Raw genomic sequence first — 26,071 nt, 5'->3', positions numbered from 1 at the left:
CCCCCAACACCTCCTTTAATGTGGGTTCTCCTTCTCCATTAATCAAATGGTCCTGCATAGACACTGTTTCGGATCTCCCGACAGTACCCACCGTTTGTTTAACTGCGTTCTTTCCCCCTACCAGTCCTGATTGCCCTTGGCTCTTTCTATCTGTTGAGATTTTTACTTGAGCTCCCTTAGTTGGCGTATGTTCAGAAGTATGCGCATATTTTTCTAGTTTTGCTGCTGCTGATGTCCCTGTTGCCATGGCCTGGGAGCTCTTTTCCTTGTCTTTATCCTTAGCTGACCTTAAAGATTGCGTTCCAACATTCTCTTGACCTGCCAGCTCTTCCCCTCTCCTCCTTGCTGCCATAATTGATTCGGTATATAACCAAGGAACACAAAAAAATTAAAAAATAAAAAGGGGGGATTGCTCTCTTCTCCTCCAGGGAAAGAGGGAGGGAGGGGAGGGGGGTACTCACAACGCAGCCTCCGCAATGCCGTGGGGATCCACTTTAGTTATATAGCCTCCAAAAGCTCCGACAATTCCCACTGTCCAGCTAGGATCCCCCTCTCTTAATAACAAGAGCAACAAAAACAGGTGCGGCACATTTTTTTTTTTTTCCTTCCTTTCAAAGCCTGGTCAGATCTTACACATTTGTTAGCAGGTTAATTCATGAAAGTTCAGACAATATAAGTTCCACTCCTCCACACTTTCTATTTTCCCTTTGGAGCACTATAGGTAGCTGGCAGGCATATTATACTAGGTAAAGAGAAATATCTCTCAAGTACTTTCCACATACTGATATATAACCTCTGATACATACAGGAGATGCCAGACAATATTGCAGGTGGCCACCAGAGGTCTCTCTTCACTGCTTATTCCACTGCTTAGCTGTTTGGTTTAGAATTTTTTTTACCTGGTATGTGGTATGCCGAGACTGGCTTCGTTGTGTTTATCGAGCTGTCGCCTCGTCTCCCGAGCACTCACCGGGATTTCGCTAGACCACACAGGCAGTCCCCTCTGCAGCGCCTCCACAGCCCCGGATCGACCAACAGCTCCTCCGCTCCAGTATACAAGGAGGATCCCCACGGACAAGACACCAGGTACCAGCCAGTCTGTGAGAACAGCCTATGGGAGCAAGTTGACTAAGGAAGTGTGTACTAACATCCGTCCTCCTCTCTCCTCTCCTCCTGTGGGCATCACAGCTCAAAGCGCTGTTAACCGGGCACAGGCATCAGCTGTCAGCGTTGCGGTGAGAGCTCACACCACTCTCACCTCTCTCACTCCTCGCACGCCGCCGCCATCACCATCCGGTCACGCCCCCGCAAAGTTAAATTTATCCTTAATTCCAAAAGAGGTTACAATAAGAACAAGTCGGCTTACCACAAAGCCAGTCAAGAAATCGTATTGAGACAGGGCATCAAGATTGAGATGGTTAATCAAGCTTGTAAGGATATTGTACCATTCGCTGAATATCAGATACCAGGTCCACTGTTAGATAGCTTAATAGCCATCGATACTGCAGAGGGTATATAAAGCATTTGAATGTAAAGAGGATAAGAGGCAAACAGGCATTATAATGCCAAAGCGTCAAGGGAAATAGTTAAATAGGTTTATAAGCAAATAGCATCATATACAGTGGTTACCTGTCAGCGGGGACAATATCCTCATAGAGCCCTGAAGGAGTCCGTGCGAACCTGTCCATTCAGCGGTCAATCAGACCGTTAAATAGGCTCCCCAACACACATAGCGTCCGACGTCCGCCGGAAGTCGGCGGCGTCCGACGTCATGTGGTCTACTTCTCCGCACCGCGCAGGCGCACTAACCAGTCGCTACTGCGCAGGTGCGTCCGTTCGGCGGTCTGGTAGAGCGCCAAAGACAGATTACCTAGCAACCACCACGTCAGGCGCACGCCAAGTCCCGGCGGCGTCCGAACGTCATGTGGTCTGTTGCCCCACACTGCGCAGGTGCAGTATTATACTGTTACTGCGCCAGTGCGCAAGGAAAACAACGCTAATGGATCAATGATCCGAGCGTTAGTCCTTGCAAGTCAGACGAATAAATCATCCAGACCAGGGGGAACACATGTCCACCGGGGGGAAAAGTTAAAGGACACTCCATTCTACCCACAACTCATTGTCCCTCAATTATAGGGATCAAAGCATATCTCCCCACATATAAGGGATATTATAACATGGGAAACAAAGAACATATCTATAAAAAATAACATTATATACATCATTTTTGGTATACAAAGATATATATATATATATATAGCCAGGGGATATAGTCCCCCAGAAAAAAAGAAGAAATGTACACCAGAGAATCATTTAGGTAGCCATAGTTAAAAAATTATATAGAGGAAAGGGGAGGGAAGGAGAGGAAAAGGGAAAAAAAAAAAAAAAAAAGGGGGGGGGGGTGTGGTGGCATATTAAACGTCACCTGTTATAAAAACGGTTTGTAAGAGATTGTCTCATTGAGACCTGGTGGTAGGGTGGCGTTGAGTCGTTCGATCCACAAAGTTTCTCTCTGTAGGATCGTTCGATCCCAATTTCCACCCCTAGGGTTTGGGAAGACTACTTCGAGGACAAAGAATTGGATCACTGTGGTGTCAAAGCGATGGTAAAGACCATTATGTCTACCAATTGTGGTAAGTTTCCCACTTTCTGAATAATATAAATGGTCACCAATCCTCTGTCTAAACTCTCGGATAGTCTTTCCGATATAGAAAGCTCCACATCTACAAGTCATAAAGTATATAACACCCTTGGTACTGCAATCAGAGAACGTACGAGGTAGAAAAACTTCTCCATTAGGTAGAGTAAATTGTTTACCCTCCAGAATCCATGGACAACGGGGGCAATTATTACATTTAAATGTACCTCTAGAGTGATTATACATGGAACTGGTAGATGTGTAGTGACTGTGCATTAAACGATCCCGAAGGGAGCATGCTCTTCGGAAGACTAGTTCAGGGGTAGGCCGTACATATTTAGCTAGAACATGATGCTCCGTGAGTAGATGCCAGTTTTTTGTGAGGATATTGCGAAGAGTTTTATGATGAGCAGAATATGTTGTAATGAATCTCAATGATTCATTACTTGTCGTCTTAAGTCGTTTATGTAGTAATGTGTCTCTCGAACGAGACACGGCCTTATTAAAGGCTTTCCTCAGGCTAGTGGGGGAGTAGCCCCTGGCTAGTAAACGGTCACGTAAAGCATCAGCTTGAACTTTAAAGTCAACATCCCGGCTGCAGTTTCTGCGTAATCGCAGAAACTGTGCGAACGGGATGCTGCGCACCAAGGGTTCCGGGTGAGCACTGGTGGCAAACAATAAAGTATTGCCTGCAGTGGGTTTGCGATAGAGATCCGTATATAAAGTGCCATCAGGTTGCTTTATGACAAATAGATCCAAAAATGGAATCCGCTCGGTATCGAAGGTAAAAGTAAATTTCAAATTAAATTCATTGTCATCTAATTCTTGCATGAACTGGAGGAATCTTTCCTTAGTTCCAGTCCATACCATAAATAGGTCATCTAAGTAGCGATACCATAGAAGGGCGTCTTCCAGGAATGGAGCAAGTTTATCATCAGAGTGGATCTGTCTCTCCCAGCCCCCCAAAAATAAATTTGCATAAGCTGGGGCACAGGAGGTCCCCATGGCAACGCCTTGAGTTTGCAAATAAAGTTGATCATTAAAATTAAAATAGTTCTTTGTTAGTATAAATTCCAACAGTGCTAAAATAAATTCATTAAATGGCCATGTAGTTATCTCCTGTTCATGCAAAAAGGATCCAGCCGTCCGGACGCCCTGGCCGTGGGGGATACTCGAGTAAAGAGCCTCGATATCAATCGCCACGAGCAGGGCATCCGGAGGGATCTGGATCCCCTCCAGATGTTGCAACAAATCCGCCGTATCCTTAATGTACGAGGGTAGTCTTCGTACATGTGGCATTAGGTAGGCATCTACAAGTTTACTGGCATGATCTGTCAATGAATCAATCCCCGAGACAATTGGCCTACCAGGGGGTAATGGTAAATTTTTATGCGTCTTCGGAAGAGCGTAAAAGGTGGGGACCATCGGAAATTTAGGAATCAGGAAATCTAATGTATCTCTGTCAATAAGGCCTGCCATAAATGCCTCAGTGCAGAGAAAACAGAGTTCCTGATGAAATGAAGTAGGTACTGATTGGTCAATCGGACGATACCAGGTAGAGTTGTTGAGAATAGTCATACACATGGTCTGGTACTGGTGGTGTGTCATAACGACAATATTCCCACCTTTGTCCGACTGTTTGATGATCAAATCAGGGTGTCTTTGTAAAGTTTTCAATGCTTGAGTCTGTCGAGCATCAAGGTTGGGAGTGACATCATGCCAATGCTGTCGTTTCAGATCTCTTATCGTAGTTTGGAGAAAAGTCCAGATGGTAGGGCATGTCATGAGGTCAGGGAATCTACAAGAACGTAATTTAAATTTCTTAGAAACCGACTCTAAATGTTCTATGTGAGTGGATGGGGATGTGTTGGGAGGTATATTTTGTGAAATAGGGTCTTCAATAGCTCCTTCATCATAGAGGAGCATAAGGTCCCGTAATGCCCGAAATTCAGCCATACTAAAGTGTTTAGTGCGTTCTGTAAGTTCACGTTCTAAGTTCGAGTTAGTGCGGTCTTTATCAAATAAAAACTTAAATGTGAGGTTCCGTGCAAACAAATGTAAATCTTTTATGGTTTCATTAACTTTTAGTCTATCCAATGGGCAAAACCCTAGGCCCAAGTGAAGTACTGACACCTCTTCGTCTGACAAACGATAGGGGGTCAGATTTAAGATATTACGGTTGGTGTCGGGTTGGGAATGTGTGATGGTGCTGGTGCTGGTTTGAGAATATAGGAATCCAGATTCCCTTGTTGTTTTTTTAGGTCTAAAAAAGTCAAGTCCTCGTTTATTTTTGTGTATTTGTTAGTCATTAATGTTGAATTCAAAACCTTTGGGATAGTACCATGAAGCGTGGAATGGCCCATAGCCCCCTCTATTGAGGGAGTAGTCTCAATAGGTATTTGTGTGGCAGGTGTACGTGCCGGTTTAGGGGGTTTTGAACCTTTCTTATCTTTTTTAGGATTCACAGGTGGGGTGCCACCACCATAACGTAATCTTTTACGGGTAGAGTTTACTGTTGGGGTAGCCGAAGGTCTAGGATTACTTGGTAATGAGTAGGTTGATGTCAGAGAGGAGTCAGATTCTGTCTCCATTGTTGGATTCCTAAAGGTATTAGGTCGAGGAGGAGGCTTTCTCCCCAAATTCCTATTTGACCAACGGTATGCATAGCCTTCAGTGAAGGCAGATTTATCTCTACTAAATTTAATCTGTTTTTTTGTGATAATAGATTTATTCAGGATTTCTAACCGATCTCTTAATTCCTTCCATTTGGAATCAAAAGATGGGTTGTCCTTCAGATACATATAATCAGTATTCAGTCGTTCAATCTCATTATCCAGTAAAGTCATATCCAAACTATATTGGTTAATCAGGACTTTCATTAGATCAAGACTACAATTAGTCAAGATGTTCTCCCAAGTTTTCCTAAAATCCGGTGAAGGGTCTTTTAGAGTTGGAAAAATTTGGTTTCGCAGACCTATAGGGCAAATACAATCGGTAACATACATCTTAAAATATTCAATATGCCAATGTAGATGGGATTTACGTTTCAATAGTCCATAAATCTTATAGAAATAGGTTTTCAAATCGTCCTCAACTTTATGTTCATTAAGGCAGGCAGTTTTCAAATTTGTCATAAATTCTACCCAATCGGTATTTAGAGTATCCATGATACAGGGAGGGGGGGGAAGGGGGTTTGTTGCAAGAGGGACAGGGATTTTAAAGAAAAGAAAAGAGAAGCAGGGGAGGGAAGGGGAAAGAAGCAGTCCCCAAATTTTTCTATGGTGACATAACTAGACAAAGAAAAAAGAGTACAATAAATGTCATAACAATATAATAAATAATAGAGGCACTCCAACAATCAACCACCAATTAAATTCCCAAATTAGGTGAATGAGCAAATGGGTGTATTATCCACCCTATCCTAAGTCACATATTATGAGTATCGCCTCTGGTCTAAATCATTATAATATTGTATAAAGTACCATCATCCAGAATTTGTAGTTTTTAAAGGAAGGGGGGCTTAAATGGAAATACCGGGTAGTCGCTCACACCAACCCCATATGTAGTTCCATTCAGCCATATAATAGATTGGACTATACCGGTACTTGGTAATGGAAAAACACTAATAAAATTTAAAATCAATATAATTTTAATAAAGATATAAAACAAAACTCTCTACGGTTGAATGTTCCCTATGGAGAACCCGTCAGGAATACCTCAACTGTGATGTGCATATTACTGTACTTCTTCAAGTGATATTTCATTACTGTTTTGTTTTATATCTTTATTAAAATTATATTGATTTTAAATTTTATTAGTGTTTTTCCGGACTACTTGTAATGTTGGATCTGTAGTAGGGATGGGCTTTGTGTTCGGGTCGAACATGAGTTCGACTCGTACATTGGCTGTTCGCCCGTTCGACGAATAGCGAACAATTTGGGGTGTTCGCGGCAAATTCGAAAGCCACGGAACACCCTTTAAAAGTCTATGGGAGAAATCAAAAGTGCTAATTTAAAGGCTTATATGCAAGTTCTTGTCATGAAAAGTGTTTGGGGATCTGGGTCCTGCCCTAGGGGACATGTATCAATGCAAAAAAAGTTTTTTGGGGAACAGTGATTTTAATAATGCTTAAAGTGAAATAATAAAAGTGTAATATTTCTTTAAATTTTGTACCTGGGGGGTGTCTATAGTATGCTTCTAAAGAGGTGCATGTTTCCCATGTTTAGAACAGTCAGACAGCAAAATTACATTTCTAAATGAAAAAAGTCATTTAAAACTACTCACAGCTATAATGAATTGTTGTTCCGACAATATACATAAAAGTTCATTGATAAAAACAGCATGGAATTTCCCCACAGGGGAACCCCTAAGCAAAATGAAAAACAAAAAATCCGTGGGGGTTCCCCTAAATTCCATACCAGGTCTGCTATAGATATTAAGGGGGACCCCACAAAAAAATGGCATGGCATCTATAACAAAGCAAAGCTAACCCAGGAAAGTTGCAGATGCACCGATTGCTATTATCAGTGTCATTTTGAATCTCCTATCTATATTGAACTGTTGTCACAACGATAGCGAAAATAAAGCATTTGTCTATGTCGGGTCTTTCGGTTTTCGGATTCTGCACGTTCATTATCATTTGTTAAAACGATAACGAAAATACCCGAAATTTGGACGAAAATGCATTTGGACGAAAAATGCACATGTCTAAACTCTATTAGTCCAAGATTATGCGACATAGAGAGAAAAGATTCGACATGAAGATTTGACATGAAGATTCGACAAAGAAGTCGCCGCAAGTGGACATTTGTAGTCAAATTATCCACCCATAGGCTATAGAAGAATTCTAATGTTGGTTGACTAGTAATAATAATTAATAAATATAATTATTACTAGTGTCATACAACATTAGAATTCTACATATAGCTTGTAGGCGGAACATTCGACCGGAAATGTACGATTGCGGCATCGAACAATTTAGCTGCTCCATCAAATCTTCTTAGAACATTCGACAGACACCATAAGCCTTCAATGACAGATTTGACTTTAATTATTTCGGATTTTCAGATGAATGCATTTTTTAATGAAACAAAATAAATAAAAATGAATTACGGGAGTAACAAAATTAATTTATTTTTCGGGACGAAAACGAAATTCCGAAACAAAATATTTCTAATGACCATAGTGCTACTAAGTGGAAGTGTTACCATTTAGCCGCTGCGCAGTTAAAACAAGCTTGGAAGCTGCACTGGGTAAATAAACTGACATATATATATATATATATATATATATATATATATATATATATATATATATATATATATATATATATAAACTCAGGCCGCGTACACACGGGCGGACTGTTCGCTCAACTTTGTCCGCTGAACAGTGTTTCAGCGGACAGTCCGCTCGTGTGTGGGCTTCAGCGGACAGTTTCAGCGGACAGTCTGACGAACAAAGTTTTTCGGAAATCCCGTAAAACTGTCCGCTGAAACTTTGTTTGAGCGGACAGTCCGCGCGTGTGTAGGCTTGTTCGTCAAACTAAGTTCCGCGCATGCTCAGAAAGGATTTACACGGCGAAAGTTGCATTGCAGTGTATAGGACGTCGTATTTCTAGTCCCGTCGTACGTGCCGTTCACGTCATCGCGCAAGTTTCAGCGGACTGTTCGTTCGTCGTGTGTGGCCAAGTCCGTCCATGCTAATTTTGAGCGGACTGTCCGCTCAAACTGTTTGACGAACAAAGTTGGGCGAACAGTCCCCGCGTGTGTACGCGGCCTAAGAGTTTGGTGTAAAGTGATTGTAAAGACTAGTTTTTTTTTGTTTAAAATAATAATCATGCTATACTTTTTTTGTATTTTTTTATAAATTTCAGGTACTTATATAGCGCCGTCAATTTAGTACATTCACCTCAAGAAGCTTACAATCTAAGGTCCCTAACTCACATTCATACATACACATACTAGGAACAATTTAGACTTACCTGCTCTGTACAGTGGATTTGCACAGGGCAGCCTGGAACCTCCTCTTCTCGGGTCCCTCCTCGGCTCTGCCAGCCCCTCCCTCCTGATGAGTTCCCCCACAGTAAGCTGCTGGCTATGGGGGCACCCGAGCCAAGCTGTAGCTCTGTATATCTCTTCAGACACAGAGCTGTGACCCGGCCCGCCCCCTTTCTCTTCTCATTGGCTGACTGACTTTGACAACAGTGGGAGCCAATGGCACTGCACCAGATCTCATATTTAAGAGGTCCTGTCATGCTTTTTTCTATTATAAGGGATGTTTACATTCCTTGTAATAGGAATAAAAGTTTTTTTTTTTTTAAAGAACAGTGTAAAAAAAAAAAAAAAAAAAAAATATATATATATATATATATATATATATATACACATTTGAAATTCACCCCGTCCCGCTGAGCACATGTGCAGAAGCATACATTAGCAACACCCGCAAATGAAAACCCCATATGTGAGGTATCGCCATGATCGGTAGAGCGAGAGCAATAATTCTCGCCCTAGACTTCCTTTGTAACTTAAAACATGGAATCTGAAGAATTTTTTAAACGTCGCCTATGGAGATTTTTAAGGGTAAAAGTTTGTCGCCATTCCACGAGTGGGCACAACTTTGAAGCGTGACATGTTGGGTATCAATTTGCTCGGCGTAATATTATCTTTCACAATATAAAAAAATTGGGCTGACTTTATTGTTGTCTTATTTTTTAATTCAAAAAGTGAATTTTGTCCAAAAAAAAGTGCGCTTAATTTAATGCGTAAATAAAATGCGTAATTTTCTAGCCAAAAAAATGTTTTTAACTTGTAAACAACCAAATCTCAGAAAGAGGCTCGGTCCTTAAGTGGTTAACAACCATATCAGGCCACATGCCCTCAATATGGGGGATGCTTTGTCAGAGCCCCCCTGCCACAAAGAAACCCCCATGTGGCCTGGGATGGTTCAGGATGTGGGGGCCTCGCTCACCCACCCTTTCCTGGCCTGCTAGGTTGCATACTTGGATAAGGGTCTGGAATGGATTTCGAGGGGGACCCCACAATGTTTTTTCATTCATTGCTGGTATTCTTTTGTTTACATTCATCTATCAATGGGGAAGCCCGCTGACAGCCAATGAGTTATCGGTTTTCACGGACATGGTGGCCCACTCCTTAACAACAAGCTATTCTTAACACAGAATTTGAATAGTTCAATCATTTTTCGACCGATCCAAATTCTAATCGTTACAACTTGTAATTTGTTATATATTTTTTTTAAACAAAATGAAATTAAATACATTTCAATTACATTTATAACTATTTTATTTGGAAATTTGGATATATCCGAATCTCTGAATAACCAGAATTTATTTTCAGACATAAACTTAATAATGTCTAATTTTAATTAACTATTCTTAGCCTGATCAATCAGTGATTTTCTAAATAAATGGATGGTGAATGGATGGAGAATGGATGGAGAATGGCTGAAGAATTTCCTGATGGAATCACAGAAAAGAAAGAAGATACAGGCAGTGTGAGTTCTTGTATCTCTGGAAGGTCAGAGCGGAGATCCTACAGACACTAGGCCTTTGTATCACTGTGTTTCGGATATAGACATCCCATAGATCTGATTATGCTGCCTCTACTTATCCATTCATTTTGTGCAGTTATCTAATTTGTATCCATAGTGTTCAATATTGAGTTTGCCTTTGGGATGAATTAGAGCATAGACTGCGAGCCAGACCTTCTCATCAAACATCACTGCTTGATTTCTCAAACGTACATCTGGAAGAAAGGTCAAACATTCCCATAGACACACTCCTAAACCTTGCGAACAGCCTTCCCAGAAGAGTTGAAGCTGTTATAGCTGCAAAGGGTTGGCTATCTCAGTACTGAAACCTATGGACTAAGACTGGGATGCCATTAAAGTTAATTTGCGGTTAAAGGCAGGCGTCCCAATACTTTTTACAATAAAACGTACATATAAATACATACAATGGATAAAATAAGTATTACACACGTCATCATTCTTCTAGGTAAATATATTTCGAAAGTTGCTAGTGACATGAAATTTCCCCACATGTCGGTAACAACTCATGCAATCCATACATACAAAGACACCAAAACATATACGTTTAGAAATGAAGTTATGTGTAATAAAAGGGAATAACACAGGGAAAAAATATTGAACACATGAAAAAAAGGGAGGTGTAAAAAGGCATGGTGTCACACAACAAACATCTCATAATGGGTAAAAGCAAAGAGCTCTCTCAAGACCTTTTCAACTTTATTGTTGCAAAGCATACTGATGGCATTAGTTACAGAAGGATTTCTAAAATTTTAAATGTTCCAGTGAGCACTGTTGGGGCCATAATCTGTAAGTGGAAAGATCATAATTTCACCATTAACCAGCCACAACCAGGTGCTGCTCACAAGATTTCTGATAGAGCAGTGAGTAAAATTATCACAAGAGTTGTCCAAGAGACAACAGCCACTTGTAGAGAGCTTCAGAAAGACCTGGAATTAGCAGGTACAATTGTTTGTAATGCACTAAATCCCTATGGCCTATATGCATACTCACCATGCAAGACTCTATTGGTAAAGAAAAAGCATGTTGACGTTTACATTTTGCTGCACAACATTTACAGTGGTAAGCCTCTGAAACACTAGTTGCATATAGTGTGGTCAGATGAGACCAAAATTAAATTCTTTGGATGCTATAATATACACCATTTTTGGTCACCCCAAAAACACCATACCAAAGTGAAATTTGGAGGTTGGAACATCATGGTGTGGGGCCTTTTTCAGCATACTGTTTATCATTGAAGGAAGGATTAATGGAAAAATGTACCAAGACATTCTTAATAAAAATTGTATTTCTATAGCAACTTCAGAAATATATTTACCTAGAAAAATGGTGATGTGTTCAATACTTATTTTACCAGCTGTATAAAGGCCCACATATAGAAAATAAGCGACACCATGAGTTAGTAATTGCTAATCAAATGTGATTAAAAATGTGATTAACTATCCTTACGTCAAACTCTTGATGTTGTGTAGAGCCGGTAGAAGTTTCTTCAATCCTTCACTCTGAATATTACATGAATGTAAATTTATTTCTTCTGTATCTCTGCAGGATTGAAGGATAAAAGACAGCACAGAGCAGTCCAGAGGATAGAGGTGGACATCAGAAAAGTCAACTTTATTTGATCCAATACATTGTGACACCAGAGCCTCATTCCTGCTCTCATGGAGATAGTAGAATACATTAAGAAGATCTCTGTTGTCTCTTACGGATTTGTCAGATCTTTGTTCTGGTATTTTCTTCTGGATCCAGGTGATGACATGTCTGGCAGCCTGAGTAGACAATTCTCCCACATGAGATGTTAACATGGATCTAGTAGAAGAGTCTGAGAGACCACAGAGGAAACGGAGGAATATTTTAGCGCGGCCGTCTTTGTAAGATTCAGCCTCATCAAGTGTTTCCTGTAATCTGTCTGGATTATACTTTATAAAATGGACTAAAGCAGCAAAAAACTCCTGAAGAGTGAGATGTAAGAAGGAGTAATCCACATCAGGAGGCTGACCCGATTCCATCATGAAAGATGAAAAGAGATGATTATCATTTATCACATTGAATGACTCCAGATGACGCTCATCAAATACAATGATGTGATTCAGGACTCCATGTTCTGCCATCCGCCCAATAGATGTCAGCAGTTCCTGGGCAGTGTGACCACCATCTTTATTCTGGCTGTGATTGGCCAGAATGTTGGAGACAAAAGTCACAAAGAGTTGTGTCACTGTTTTGGGTAATGATGTCATCAGCTGATCTGTGATTGTTGGTTGGGCTCTGAAGCACATTGATAACACTGTACAGATGATCCAGCAGTATGATGGGATATAACAGAAAGTGTACAGTGTGTCATTCTCCTGCACATAATGAAAAGCCTTCTCTGACAATTCCTCATTTCCAAAGAATTTTTTAAAGAAGATCAGTCTGTCTCCATGGAGAAATCCCATGATCTCAGCTATTCTCTGGAAAACACCGGTATCCACTGATTCCAGTCTGGTTGGGCGGCTGGTTATCAGTACAGAGCAACCCTTAAGAAGACTCTGCCTCACCAAACTGACCACAATCTCACCAAAATGGGATCTCTGTCTTAAATTGGACAGTCTACTTGATCTGAAATCCATTTGGTGAATACTTTCATCTAATCCATCAAATATAAACAGAAGTCTCTCTGGATCTTGTAAAATATCTCTAATCTGACTCTCCAGATATGGATATTGATGAAGAATCATCTCCTCCAAGCTGACCTCTCCCAGTCTATTAAGGTCCCGGAATCTGAAGAAGAAGACAAAGGCAAATCTCTGGTAGTGTTTTCCAGTCACCCAGTCATAGACAAACTTCTGCATCAGTGTGGTCTTCCCTATTCCCGGCACTCCGCTCAACATTACTGCATGTGGTACACATTGGGACTGGTGGTTCCATCGGAACAGCCTGTTGGGGGAAATGTGTTCTAGTCCACTTTGTGTTTTCTTCAAGCATTCCTCATGTTTTACCCCAGTCTGTATTATCTCATTCTGGGGTCGCTGCCTGAACTGATCGGTGGAGACCACAATCAGGTTCACATAACGCTCATTGATGAGGAATCTTTGTGGTTCCAGGGTAGTTCCTGGGGGTCTATGCTCCACCAGAGTCTCAGTCTTCTTCATAAGATTCTGTTTGTGCTTTTCCTGAATATCTGTGAATATAATGGAAATATTTAATGAAACACGTTAAAGAAGAAATTGAAAATGCTGATATTATTATTTTCTTCTGTAATGGTCATAATATTAACAGAGATTTTATCACTGCTTTTTAATCTCATATTTTAATGTTACAGATAATTATATGTGTCCATCCTACATAAAGATATTTTGTAACAATTTTTTTTTTTTTTTACTAAATCAGCAGAGATGGCAGATTGGACTCCTTGAGGTAACACAGGCAGTGTGCACAGAGCCTGGGCCTCTGATATCAGGGTACAAACAGTCCTCCCAGTGGAAGGAGGTGGTCAGGGGATGACTGTAGCCCCTTCTAGGTGCAATGGGTCCCCTTGGTCTCCTCCCTACACATTCCTCTTAAGTGCCCCATGCAGAGCCCGCCTGCCCAGTCTAATGCCGCGTACACACGATCGGAATTCTCGTCTGGAAAACCTGATGGTTTTCCCGTCGGATTTCTGCTCAAACCGCCTTGCCTTCACGTGGTCACACCAAATTCCGACCGCCAAGAACGCGGTCACACACAACATGTACGACGGGACTAGAAAAATGAAGTTCAATACCTCAAATTCGTAGTTGAATCTGAGCATGCGTGAGTTTTTGCGTGTCGGAATTGCATACCGTATATACTCCAGTATAGGTCGATCCGAATATAAGCCGAGGCCCCTAATTTACCACAAAAAACTGGGAAAACTTATTGACTCGTGTATAAGCCGAGGGTGAGACATGCAGCAGCTACTGTGTCCCGTCCATGCCTGTGTCCCGTCCATGCCTGTGTCCCGTCCATGCGTCCATGCCTGTGTGCCGTCCATGCCTGTGTCCCGTCCCTCCCTGTGTCCATCGCAGCCTACCTGTCTCTTTGCCTTCTGCAGCCTCTGTGTGCCATGCCGCGCCGCACCTCTCCTCCTCGTCTGACAGACGGCGGCCATTCCACTGTTCAAAAGCCGCGCCTCTCTGTCTGTGATAGGTGGAACACTCAATTTCCCAGCAGTCAGTGTTCCACCTATCACGGACATCCTCTCGTCCTCGTCCGTAGTATGAGAATGAGCAGATGTCCATGATAGGCGGAACACTGACTGCTGGGAAATTGAGTGTTCCGCCTATCACAGACAGGGAGGCGCGGCTTTTGAATAGTGGAATGATCTGCGTGACTCGAGTATAAGCCGAGGGGGGCACTTTCAGCCTAAAAAAAGGGGCTGAAAATCTTGGCTTATACTCGAGTATATACGGTACACATGATTGGATTTTCCGATAGAAAGTTTTTCCATCGGGAAAATTGAGAACATGCTATCAAATTTTTTCTGGCGGAAATTCGGGCAGCTAAATTCCGATGGAGCCTACACATGGTCGCATTTTCCGATGAAAAGCTCTCATTGGTCTTTTGCTGGCCAAAATTCTGATCGTGTGTACGCGGCATAAGACCAGACTCTGCATTCCCGCTGCCTCTGTTGTACTCTGTACTAAACATAGGCATCTCTGTGTGGCAGCAGTCTATGGTTCAGGGACTCCACCTCATAATGTGGAAAGGTTTCCCCATAGGGGCTTTAAAACAGCAATATAACAGAGTCAAAATTAGAATAAATTATGTTTAAAGAGTAGATTATTTAGAGAGTTGTCCAATATAATGATATTGTTAAATACAGTGGCGGCCCGTCCATAGGGGGCGCCCGAGCGCCGCCCCCCCCCTGTGTGGTCACAAAAAAAAAAAGTTTTAAAACTGTCCCTTTAAAAAAAAAAAAAAAGTTCTTTAAGGAAGTGCACTGTGCTCGAGCGCCGGTCACAGTGCACTATGGGAACCGCCACGCCAATGCAATCATGAGATTGCAGACGTGGCGCTTCATTTGCGGGCGTTTAGCCCGCCTCAGGGCGCTTTCTGAAGCGCTGAGTAGCTTCCGCCCGGCGCTGTAGTATGTGTTACTACGGCCGGGCGGGCAGTTTGATTGACATCTGAGTTGACTCAGATGTCACTTCCTGTCTTCTCTCTCCCATTTCACCTGAGAGAGGAAACAGGAAGTAAGAGGAGTAGAGCGGTGTGTAGGAGAGGAGCGGCTGCGGAGAACACCGGAGAGGAGCACACAGTCAGGTAAGTGGGCTTCGGGTGTGTGCGCGGGTCCTGGGCATACATGGCACTATTGTCTGAGCTCTGCATTGTCCGGACCAGGCGCCAGCGACAAATACCTGGATGTTCCTGCTCATACAACAGATAATTATCTCCTGGCCACTCCGACCTGTCCTCCCTGTAATGTGCCTTGCGGAGGAATGGCCACAGGAGAGCAACAGCACACCTATGTGTAACATTATTCAGGATTACAGACTTCTGGATAGACATATCTGTGTGTATATATGTGTACCACTACCCAGGATTGCAGAGTGCTGTATAGATATATACTGTGTATTTATAGGTATACCATTATTCAGGATTGCAGACTTCTGTATAGCTATCTATGTATAGATGTGATATTATCCAGGTTTTGCAGACTCACATGGATTGCAGAGTTCTGTATTGATATCTATATGTATAGGTGTAACATAATCCGATATTTCAGAGTTATATATATATATATATATATGTGTGTATAGGTGTACCATTATCCAGGATTGCAGAGTGCTGTATATATATCTATGTATAGTATACATAGATATATATACAGCACTCTGCAATCCTGGATAATGGTACACCTATACACACATATATATATATATATATATATATATATATATATATATATATATATATATAACTCTGAAATATCGGATTATGTTACACCTATACATATAGATATCAATACAACACTCTGCAATCCTGGATAATAGTACACCTATACATATAGATATCAATACAGCACTCTGCAATCCATGTGAGTCTGCAAAACCTGGATAATATCACATCTATACATAGATAGCTATACAGAAGTCTGCAATCCTGAATAATGGTATACCTATAAATACACAGTATATATCTATACAGCACTCTGCAATCCTGGGTAGTGGTACACATATACACACAGATGTGTCTATCCAGAAGTCTGTAATCCTGAATAATGTTACACCTATACATATAGAACTCAGTAATTCTGAATACACAGCTACAATGTTACACTACTGTTTTAATATATACAGTTTCTATACAGCTCTCTGCAATTCTGGGGCAATGATACGCCTATACACAGGTATGCCTATACATAACCCTGTATTTCTGGATACATAGATAATGTTAGTACAGTATGTCTATGTACACAGCTACTGTATTTGCAGGACAATGAAATTCTGGATACACGCCAATATCATTCTACAAATTCTGGGTGTGGCTTATGAGAAGTGGGAGGGGCCAACCATGGATGGGCAGGGTCTTGCGCCCCCCCATCCTAAAACTTCACCAGCCGCCACTGGTTAAATACAATATATAGAGTATAAAATCTGGTCCGGTGATACAATACATATTCCACAATGCAATAAACAAACACAATTATGCCCATCATTACATTACATCATGATATATTGTGTGCGAGCCCCGACACGTTTCGACCTGTCGGCAGTCTCTTCAGTGGGATAATTGGCTCTAACAAATACATTACATATTCAAAATTAAAGAATCATGTCATCATTATCACATTGAATAAGCCATAGTGATATATTTACCGCTCCACCTCTGCCTCCTGCCATTCAGAACTCACTTGCTATGGGGTCACATGTGAAGGTGCCCTCCCGAATGGGCTATCTCCATCCACAGACATACAATTCAGCTCCACCCCCACTCCCTCCTTACAGGATTTGACAGAAGGAGCCAATGGCCTGTGAGAGCAGGAAGAAAGAACAGAAGACCTGCGGCCAGGCACAGTGCTGGATTGATACAGGACTCAGGCTAGTGTTAAGTAGTAGATGGGGAAAACAGGCATTGGAAGGCTTTTTATATACCCAGTGAAGTGACTGGCCTCAGGTGATACACAGAGGAGAAACAAATCCTCCTACATAAGTTGTGACTGTTTATCTTTTCTTTTTTCTTTACATCTTTTCAAAGTGCAGAATTTATAAAGCTTGTCTGAGCTGTCTGTAAAGAAGGGGTGGCGAACTGAAATTCTACACTGTAGAGCTCAATAAGGAGAGCTCTGATAGGTGATTGGAGGACACCCCTTTCACACAGCACACAGGAACTTCACGGATCTGATGGACAGATTACTGGGAGGGGCTGGGGAAGACCCGGCTGCCATGGTGAAAAGGTGGCACGTTGGCAAAATTTTGAATGCCATTCTAACTTTGGTCATGAGTCACATAGGTTTTATTTTTAGCCTTTTAAACGTATTGCCCATGGGAATATACTTTGCAGTGAGGTTATATATACAGTCACTTTGAAGAATTCCCATTTCTGTTCTGTGTCCATTGATGCCAATATTCATTCCCAGTCTAAGTCATGGAGAGCTGCCCTCACCCTTGGGAATTTTCTCTCTTAAAGTTAACTGTTTTTATCTTACCTGTATGTGTTTGTTGCTTACAGTTAACATTAAATGAAATCATGTTATGGTCACTGCTGCCCAGATGTTCTTTTATATGAATATTGGTAATAAGCTCTGCATTGTTTGAGATTACCAGGTCCAGAAGAGCGCCATTCCTAGTCGGGCCTCAAAAAACTGGACAATAAAATTGTCTTGTTATAGGTTTATACGTTTTTTGCCCTTTAACTGACCCAGCAGTGCCATTACTCCAGTCAATTTCCGGGTAGTTAGAATCTCCCATTATTATCACCGTCCCAGTCCTTGCAGCCCTTTCCAACTGTGCGAGGAGCTGAGTCTCCAACTCCTCATTAACACTGGGAGGTCTATAACAAACTCCAATGACAACCTTTGTAGTACGCATACCCATATACACTTCCACCCATAATGCTTTAGACTCCTCACACTCTCCATCAACTCGGTCCTCTTTCACACTCGCTTTGAGATCACTTCTCACATAGAGACAGAAACCACCACCCCTCCGTTTTACCATGTCTATCCAAAAGAGAGCATAGCCAGGAATATTAATAGCCCAGTCATGAGAAGAATGAAGCCAAGATTCAGCAATATCAATTAGATCATAGTTCTCCACGTACACCAGAGCTTCCAACTCTCCTATTTTGCTTGGCAGACTTCTGGAATTAGTGAACAAACACTTTAATTCGTTGTCACATTTTGCAAACATATGCTGCATATTTTTTATTTTAGTACAAATAGTACCATTTGTGTAACATAGGAACCTTCATATCATCTGCCATAGCCCTCCCCCATCTTTCCCTATTCCAGCCACCAATAGGGGCTTACCCATGACTGACCTGTCTGCCCCATTATAATTTAATTCACCCTCCCCCACAATCCTACTTTAACTGCTCCTCCAGCCTTCCCATAAACTTCTCCCCCAGCACAGTAAACCCCTTTCCATTCAGGTGCAAATAATCTTTATCATATAGGTTGCTCATATAGGTTGCACCCCAATAAAAAGTCAGCCCAGTGTTCTGAAAACCCAAATCCCTCCTTCACCCCCTGCCTTTCCTGTGTTGTGCATGACACAGGCAATATTTCAGAGAATATCAACTTGCAGGTCCTTCCCTTCAACTTGCAGCCTAGTTCTTTAAATTGTTCCTTACGGAGCCTCACGTTCCATATATTCTGCCATTAGTTCCAATGTGGACCAAGACAGCTAGGTCAGGCCCAGCCCCTCCCAGTAATTTATCAACTCGGTCCACCACATGCCAAACCCTGGCATCAGGAAGACAGCAAACCATTTGGTTGAGGCGATCCTGGCAACTAATTATTCTATCAGTCCTTCTGATTAAAGAATCCCCTATTACCACCAACTGTCTAGGCCTACCTCTACTACCTTCACCACCCCTACTGGCTGTTAGGGGGAGCAGTCACCTCTAGGGCTGCCACCTCTGAGCTTGATACCTCCACATCTTCACCCAACTTGGTGAATCTGTTAGGGAGCTTAAACCCAGGGCTGGCCTTCCTTTTCTGTGAGCCCCTCCCACTCCCTCTAACTGTATTAACCCATCTTCCTACCTGATAATCCTCACTTACCCCTCATGCATCCACATTAACCCCACTAATCACCTGCTAAGTGAGTAGAGGACCCCTTTCAAGGCTGTCAGTTCTGCCGGATAGGCGTCCAATCACAGCGCCTGTCACTTCAGCCAATCAAGTGACAGGTAACCAGATCCAAGCACCTGATTGGCTGAGAGGCGGGTCAGTGTTAGGAAATCGATTTATTCGCTTCCCTAACACAACACTGAGTAAACAGCGAACACACAGCATTGTGCCAGCTGTTTACCAATTTGGAAGCCTATTAGAGTCTATGGCTCTAATCTGGATGCCTATTAGAGGCCATGGCTCTAATCAGGCACTTCCAAAAAAATACGCCGCTGTAATTCAGATACCCGGCATCCAACAAGGAGCCGGACACCTGAATAAGGGGGCGGCAGCAGCGACAATATATAGATTCATGCAATGCATGAATCTATCTATGGTGAGAGAGAGGTGACAGGAGAGAGGGGGTGGCGCACCTGCGCTCTTTATGGATGCACCGCCACTGAGCATGTTATCTACTTGTTAAAATGAATAAAAATGATTGCAACAGAAATAAAGTGTTATGTTAAAGAATTCAGAATCTGGTAGAGCCAAAAGACAAACCGTCGATCCAGTGTAATTGGTGAACCCATATCATTATTAATAATTTGTTTAAATGGTATAAATGAAGTGTAATTATTCTGTCATCTCCAGACTTTACACAAAGTGAGTCGTGTGTTTTATCAGATACACTATGAGTTTTATTTACCTGTCATCTCTGGATTCAGCGAGTGTCCGAGTTCATCCAGCAGGATCTGCTCCACCAGACCTATAGAGAGGAATAGAAGATGATGGGTTAGAAATCATGTATGATTGAAGCTGACTGTTCGCATACACCAAACTACACATTAAATTGATATCTAAACAATGGAATATAACTTTAAGTGGTTGTAAACCCTCCTATATCCCCAGTAAAGTGACTTGGCTCAGGTGATACTCAGAGACGAAACAAATCCTCCTACATAAGTTGTAGCTGTTTATCCGCAGTCTTCTCTTCACCCTCACTCTTTTAAGGTCTGCTGCGGACTGTGAGTAGGGTGCAAAAGGCCATTGAGGCCAGGTTAAGTGTCCTTTGACTCTAGTATACCTGGGAGAGAGAGAGAATAATATCTGGGAACATGCCTAGCTGGGCAGAGCTATGGGTTGGGACATAGACAGAGATATGGGTATAATACAGAAAATAACCTTGTTAATCTCAGTTTGACAGAGCACCATGCTACAGAGCTAGTATACAGGGAGGTAGGCCCCAACACTGCGGAGCTCCCAAGGAGAGGAGTAAGGACATACTAAGGGAAGATGACTTAAAAAGTATGTGCTGGTAGGCTGCACTGAAATGGCCACTATAGGACATCCATACCTCCCAACTGTCCCTCATGAGTAAGCACTGATCACGGTGCGAAACGCGTCTGAATTTCCCTGTACCCCGTTATTTTCTTGCTGTGGATTATTTGATTTTGTTTTGATGTGACCCACGTTGTTTTAATAAAAGACGGGACTTCAAGTCTTTTTCCAGTGTGCGGCTATCCAGAGTTTTTTTCTGCTTGCTTGCTCACGGTGTGTGTGTGTAATGGCTAGCACCAGGGGCTCATCAACAGGAGACAGAGCTTCAGCCCTGGAGGACTACTTTGGAGCGGTGTTTTTTTCTTTCCCCCAAATATCCCCTCCCAGCAGAAATCCTACACCAAAAATACCTCCTTCTAACATAAATCCTCCTATACTTTACCCCCCAATTCCCCCCCTACAAATACAAATGATCTTAACTGGAGAGAAGGAAGTTGCTTGTGTTGCTATACTGAATGTGGAAACTTGCAGACTAGATGATGTTGCGGAACTGTTAGTGCCTAGCCACTTGCTTACTGGGCACTTAAACCCCCCTCAGTCCCAGACCAATTTTCAGCTTTCAGCGCTGATGCACTTTGAATGACAATTGCGCGGCCATACAACACTGTACCCAAATGACATTTTTATCATTTTTTTCCCACAAATAGAGCTTTCTTTTGGTGGTATTTAATTACAGCTGGGAGTTTTATTTTTTGCTAAACAAACAAAAAAAGATGCAAAATAACAAATAAATAAAAAATCATGTTTAATAGTTTGTTATAAAATTTTGCAAACAGGTAATTTTTCTCCTTCATTGAAATGTGCTGATGAGGCGGCACTGGTGGGCACTGATGGGCGGCACTGGTGGGCACTGATGGGCAGCACTGGTGGGCACTAATAGGCACAGTTAAGGCTACACTAATAGGCACAGATAAGGTGGCACCGATAGGCACAGATAAGGCAGTACTGATGGGCACAGATAAGGCGGCACTGATGGGCACTGATAGGTGGCACGGATGGGTGGCATGGATGGGTGGCACTAAGGGGCACTGATAGGTACCACTGATAGATGGGACTGATGGGCACTGATAGGTGGCACTGATAGGTGGCTCTGATAGGTGGCTCTGCTGGGCACTGATGGGTGGCACTGATGGGCACTGGTAGATGACACTGATGGGCACGGATATGTGGCACTGAGGTGCAGCAATGTTGTTGAGGGAGATTGTGGGCACTGATAGGTGGCACTGTGGGTACTGATGTATGGCACTGTGGGTACTGATGTATGGCACTGTGGGCACTGATTATGGCACTGTGGGCACTGATGTATGGCACTGCTGGGTGCATTATGGGCACTGATGGGGGGCACTGCTGGGTGGCACTTTATTAAGGCTCTGGGGGTTACTGGTAGGAGGCAGGTGGGTCCTGATACACTGATCGGGACTGATGTCCCGATCACGGCCGCCGGTGATCAGCTTTTTTTTTCTCTCCTCGCGCTGTCAGCGCGAGGAGGAAAAATAGCCGATTACCGGCTCTGTTTTGGCACATGATCAGCTGTCATTGGCTGACAGCTGATCACGTGGTAAGGGGTCGGGATCGACCCCTTGCTCGGATCGGTGATCAGGCGAGTCTCATTGACTCGCCGATCACAGAGCGCGCCGCGCGCGCCCCTCAGGGGGCGTGCAGGCCGCTCGTGCACGGGATGACGTCAATAGACGTAGTCTCGGCAAAGGAGGTCCGCGCTGTAGCCATCATTCGGCTATAGCGCGGATCTCAAGAGGTTAAGGATTGAGGTGTATTTGCGGCGCATTTTGTCTTTGTCATACCTGCAAAAAAAAATAGTGGGAGACAACTGCAGAGTCAGTGGGCTGTTGTGGGGTGTTGTGGGGTGTTGTGGGGTGTGCAGACAGATAGACATGGTAGAATTCCAGATGCACTCGCTGCACTGTGAACCCCTGAGAGTGCAGCTGGAGGAATGCAGGGGAGAGGAAATTCTCAGCAACTTGGAGGCAGTGGGGTCAGGAAAGGCAGTTGCAGAGCAGGAGCTCTGGACAGGTAAGGAGCAGTGCTGCTCTTCAACACAGCAGACATTAGGAGTGCAAGAGAGAAGAACATGGATGTGTGGACAGCAGGGCAGGCAGAAGCAGTGGCAAAATGGCAGCCTGGAAAGGACAGGGAGCAGTTGTGCAGCTCAGCTCAGGTGAGAGGAGGAGATAAACAGAGGTCACTAGGGTATGTGGTGCAAGGGAAGCATGGAGCCAATGTCAGATTTGCTGCAGAGAAGCAGGGAGCCATGGCTGTGGGCTTGTATACTCTACAGCCTGGGAGAGAGAGCAGGAGAGGGGCAGTGGAGAGGCGACAGAAGGAAGTGACTGCCGTCTGACAGCTCCTGGTTGCCCTCCATTAAACCCGGATTAGATGGCAGTACAAAACTTTGCGCGGCCCCCCCTTCCCCAAGGCACCCCCCATGTTGAGGGCACGCGGCCTGGTACGGCTCAGGAGGGGGGGGCGCTCGCTCGCCCCCCTTTCCTGGCCGGCCGGGTAGCGTGCTCGGACAAGGGTCTGTTGTGGACTTGGGGGGCACCCCCACGTTGATTTTTTTCGGTGTTGGGGTTCCCCTTTAAGTCCATTCCAGGCGGTGGGGCCAGCGACGTCTTCTTCGCGGGCCCCGCCTACCTGGAGACGCGCTCGAAATGAGCGGACTTTCCTCCGCGTGTGTGGGCGAGTCCGTTCATTTCAAAAGTAGAGCGGATTGTATGGCGGACTTAGTCCGCCGTATTAGTCCGCTCAAAAAGTGCCGTGTGTGGGCAAGTCCGTTCATTCGAAAGTTTGGACGGACTGTTTGTCGGATTGTCTGACGAACTTAGTTGGGCAGACAATCCGCCCGTGTGTACGCGGCCTAATGGTCGGGGATGTTGTGGACATGCTTAAAGCCAGGAGTTGGGGAAAATATGGCAAAGTGGGTCCCTGTTCTGTCCAAGAAAAAGTGGAATGGGATCTTGAGAAATTTTGTACCAACAGTCAGCCAACAGACACATGCCCCCGTACATGCTTTTTTTGGGGGAAAGTTGGAGATGAGTCATGTGGTCACATGGTTTACATTCCACAAAAAAATCTGTAGAAATTCTGTCTATACTATTAAAAAAGACGTATTTCAAACAAGAGAAAATCTATCAAAGAGGAAAAGAGAGGAGAGCAATAGTGGATAGGAGTGTCCTGTTTATGGAGTTACATTTGGGATAATTGGTGTAAGTCATTATTTATCACGATGTTGACTGAAAACACAAAGTCCTGTTACCTCTGTGTCGGATCTCATCCAGAATGGACAATAAATTAGGATGAGGATAATCTTTCTGTAGCGCATAGAGACATTCCCAGAGTCCAATCACAGCCTTCCTTCCCAGATCCTGAATATCTTGTAACAAGGTGTGAGAGAAGAAAGACGGGTCTTTTCCCATTGACAGGTATTTCTGGAAAAGATATCTTATTATTTTTCCATTATTGCAGTTAGAAAACGAAATATTTTCTTTCAAATACTTACCATAATTTTCTTTCCTGATGGACTCCATGGCAGCTTATGTGTGGGGTTTACCCTACCTCCTCTCCAATGCTATAGGACCCCATTCCCATAAATTTGAGCTCACAGCCAGAGACTGCGTTCCATAACTTGCCAACTCCTGATCTATGTGTGGGAACTCCATCTGCCATGGAGTCCATCAGGAAAGGAAAATTATGGTACGTATTTGATAGAAAATTTTCTGTTTTTCTGCCAGACTTAATGGCTGCCTATATGTGAGAAATAACTAGCAAAAAAAAACACACTGGCAGGATTGCTGAACAAAAAGAAGGTTTTAATTTGCCCCGATGACTGACAGGATTTGTAAACCAAAATTCACAGACGATAAGGATACAGGTTCCACACAATAATGTGCCATGAAAGTGTTGCTGGAGGCCCATGAGGCCACCCTGCAGATAACATCTGGAGCCACATATCAAGCTGCCGCCCAGGAAGTCGAGATACCCTTCGTCGAGTGCGCTGTCGCCACCTCCGATGGAGCCAAGCCCTTTGCCCTATTGACCTGCTGGATGGCCTTGACAATCCAGGATGCAATTGTCCTAGATGAAGCCTGTTTTCCCCTGTTTTTCCAGGAAAATAGGATAAAGAGGCCGTAGCTAGAAGGTACTCCTTTAGTGTCTCACCCACATCTAGGGGATAACCCTCAGTGACTCCTGGTGCCTTGACGGTAGGAAGAACGATCTCTTGGTTTTTGTGGAAGACTGATTTCACTTTGGGATTTTAGTCCAGCATGGATATGAGTATTACCCGGTCCGGAAAGAAGGTTAAAAGTTGCTCTTTGTGACCGAAGGCCCGATTTCTGAAAAACTCTCTTGGCCAATTTGATAGCCACAAGAAAAGTGGACTTGACAGAGAGATCCTTAATAGACAATGGGCTGACTCTGTCGGCTCTGAGCTCCAAGAGCGAGTCGAGGAAGATTGGAAGATCCCATTTGGGAATTTCTTGAAATCTTGAGCATTCCCAGTGGGATAGCCTGACCTAGTGGTAGTCTGGCTTGACATGTGGGTCATACCCTTTCTCTCAGGGACTGTTGTACCACATGATTTACGAGAGTCCATTTGTTGCTTGTCTGTCTCTCTTTCCCCAACCGCCTGGGCATAACATGGCTCACACAGAAATTTGCCCTCCCGGACCTCAGTCTCACATCCCCGGCAGGCTCTTCGATCTGTCATGGAGGAGGGTGTGGTGTCTGGAGAAGGAATTAGAACTTCTCCCCAGGTGATGGATATTAGATGATGTTGTCTGGATCTGGATAATTAATGCCGACATTGTGGCCTGGCAAGGTCCCTGTCTCCCATGCTGTAGTCTGGCGAGCTGACCTGGAAGGGCTTTGACAAACAGAAGAGAGAAAAGAGAGAGATGTTGTTAGAAATTGGTGTGAAATAGGCGGGCCTCAGATGTGCCCTGCCAGCTGGACTCAGCCTCCCTCACAAATACTTTATGCATGAGGAGGCGGTGACGCTTCCATGGTGCACAGGAAGAGAGGAGCGCTAACCTGTCCACCCACTGTGGAAGGCAGAAATCAGGGTTAGAAAAATTACCTTTTATAGTTTTATTACTTCCCCTTTAAGAGAACCCCCAACCATCACTAACAGATGGTCAGAGGGTTACCTTGTGAGGGACAAGCAGGGCTTGGGGAAGCTGCCGCACACCGCGTACAGGATTTCCCAGTGAGGCAGAAGTTGGCAGACATTTAAATAG

General features: G+C 43.4%; 1 protein-coding gene across 1 annotated transcript in view; it reads right to left on the bottom strand.

Annotated features, from left to right (window-relative positions):
* The window catches only part of LOC143942188 (uncharacterized), a 107,982-nt gene that overhangs the window by 25,015 nt on the left and 56,896 nt on the right, over window positions 1-26,071 (bottom strand). Inside the window, exons 11-13 of the mRNA XM_077463443.1 lie at window positions 24,091-24,262; window positions 20,185-20,244; window positions 11,654-13,364 (exon numbers count right to left, since the gene is read on the bottom strand). Of these exons, the coding sequence (XP_077319569.1) occupies window positions 11,654-13,364; window positions 20,185-20,244; window positions 24,091-24,262 (1,943 nt within the window). The remainder of the gene's footprint in view (window positions 1-11,653; window positions 13,365-20,184; window positions 20,245-24,090; window positions 24,263-26,071) is intronic.

The sequence above is a fragment of the Lithobates pipiens genome, unplaced genomic scaffold (genome assembly GCF_037356315.1).
Source record: "Lithobates pipiens isolate NorthernLeopardFrog02 unplaced genomic scaffold, aLitPip1_a1.2 Scaffold_30, whole genome shotgun sequence".
In the NCBI taxonomy this organism is placed as follows: domain Eukaryota; kingdom Metazoa; phylum Chordata; class Amphibia; order Anura; family Ranidae; genus Lithobates; species Lithobates pipiens.
Note: the sequence above shows the minus strand (reverse complement) of the source record. Positions and strands in the feature narration are given on the sequence as shown.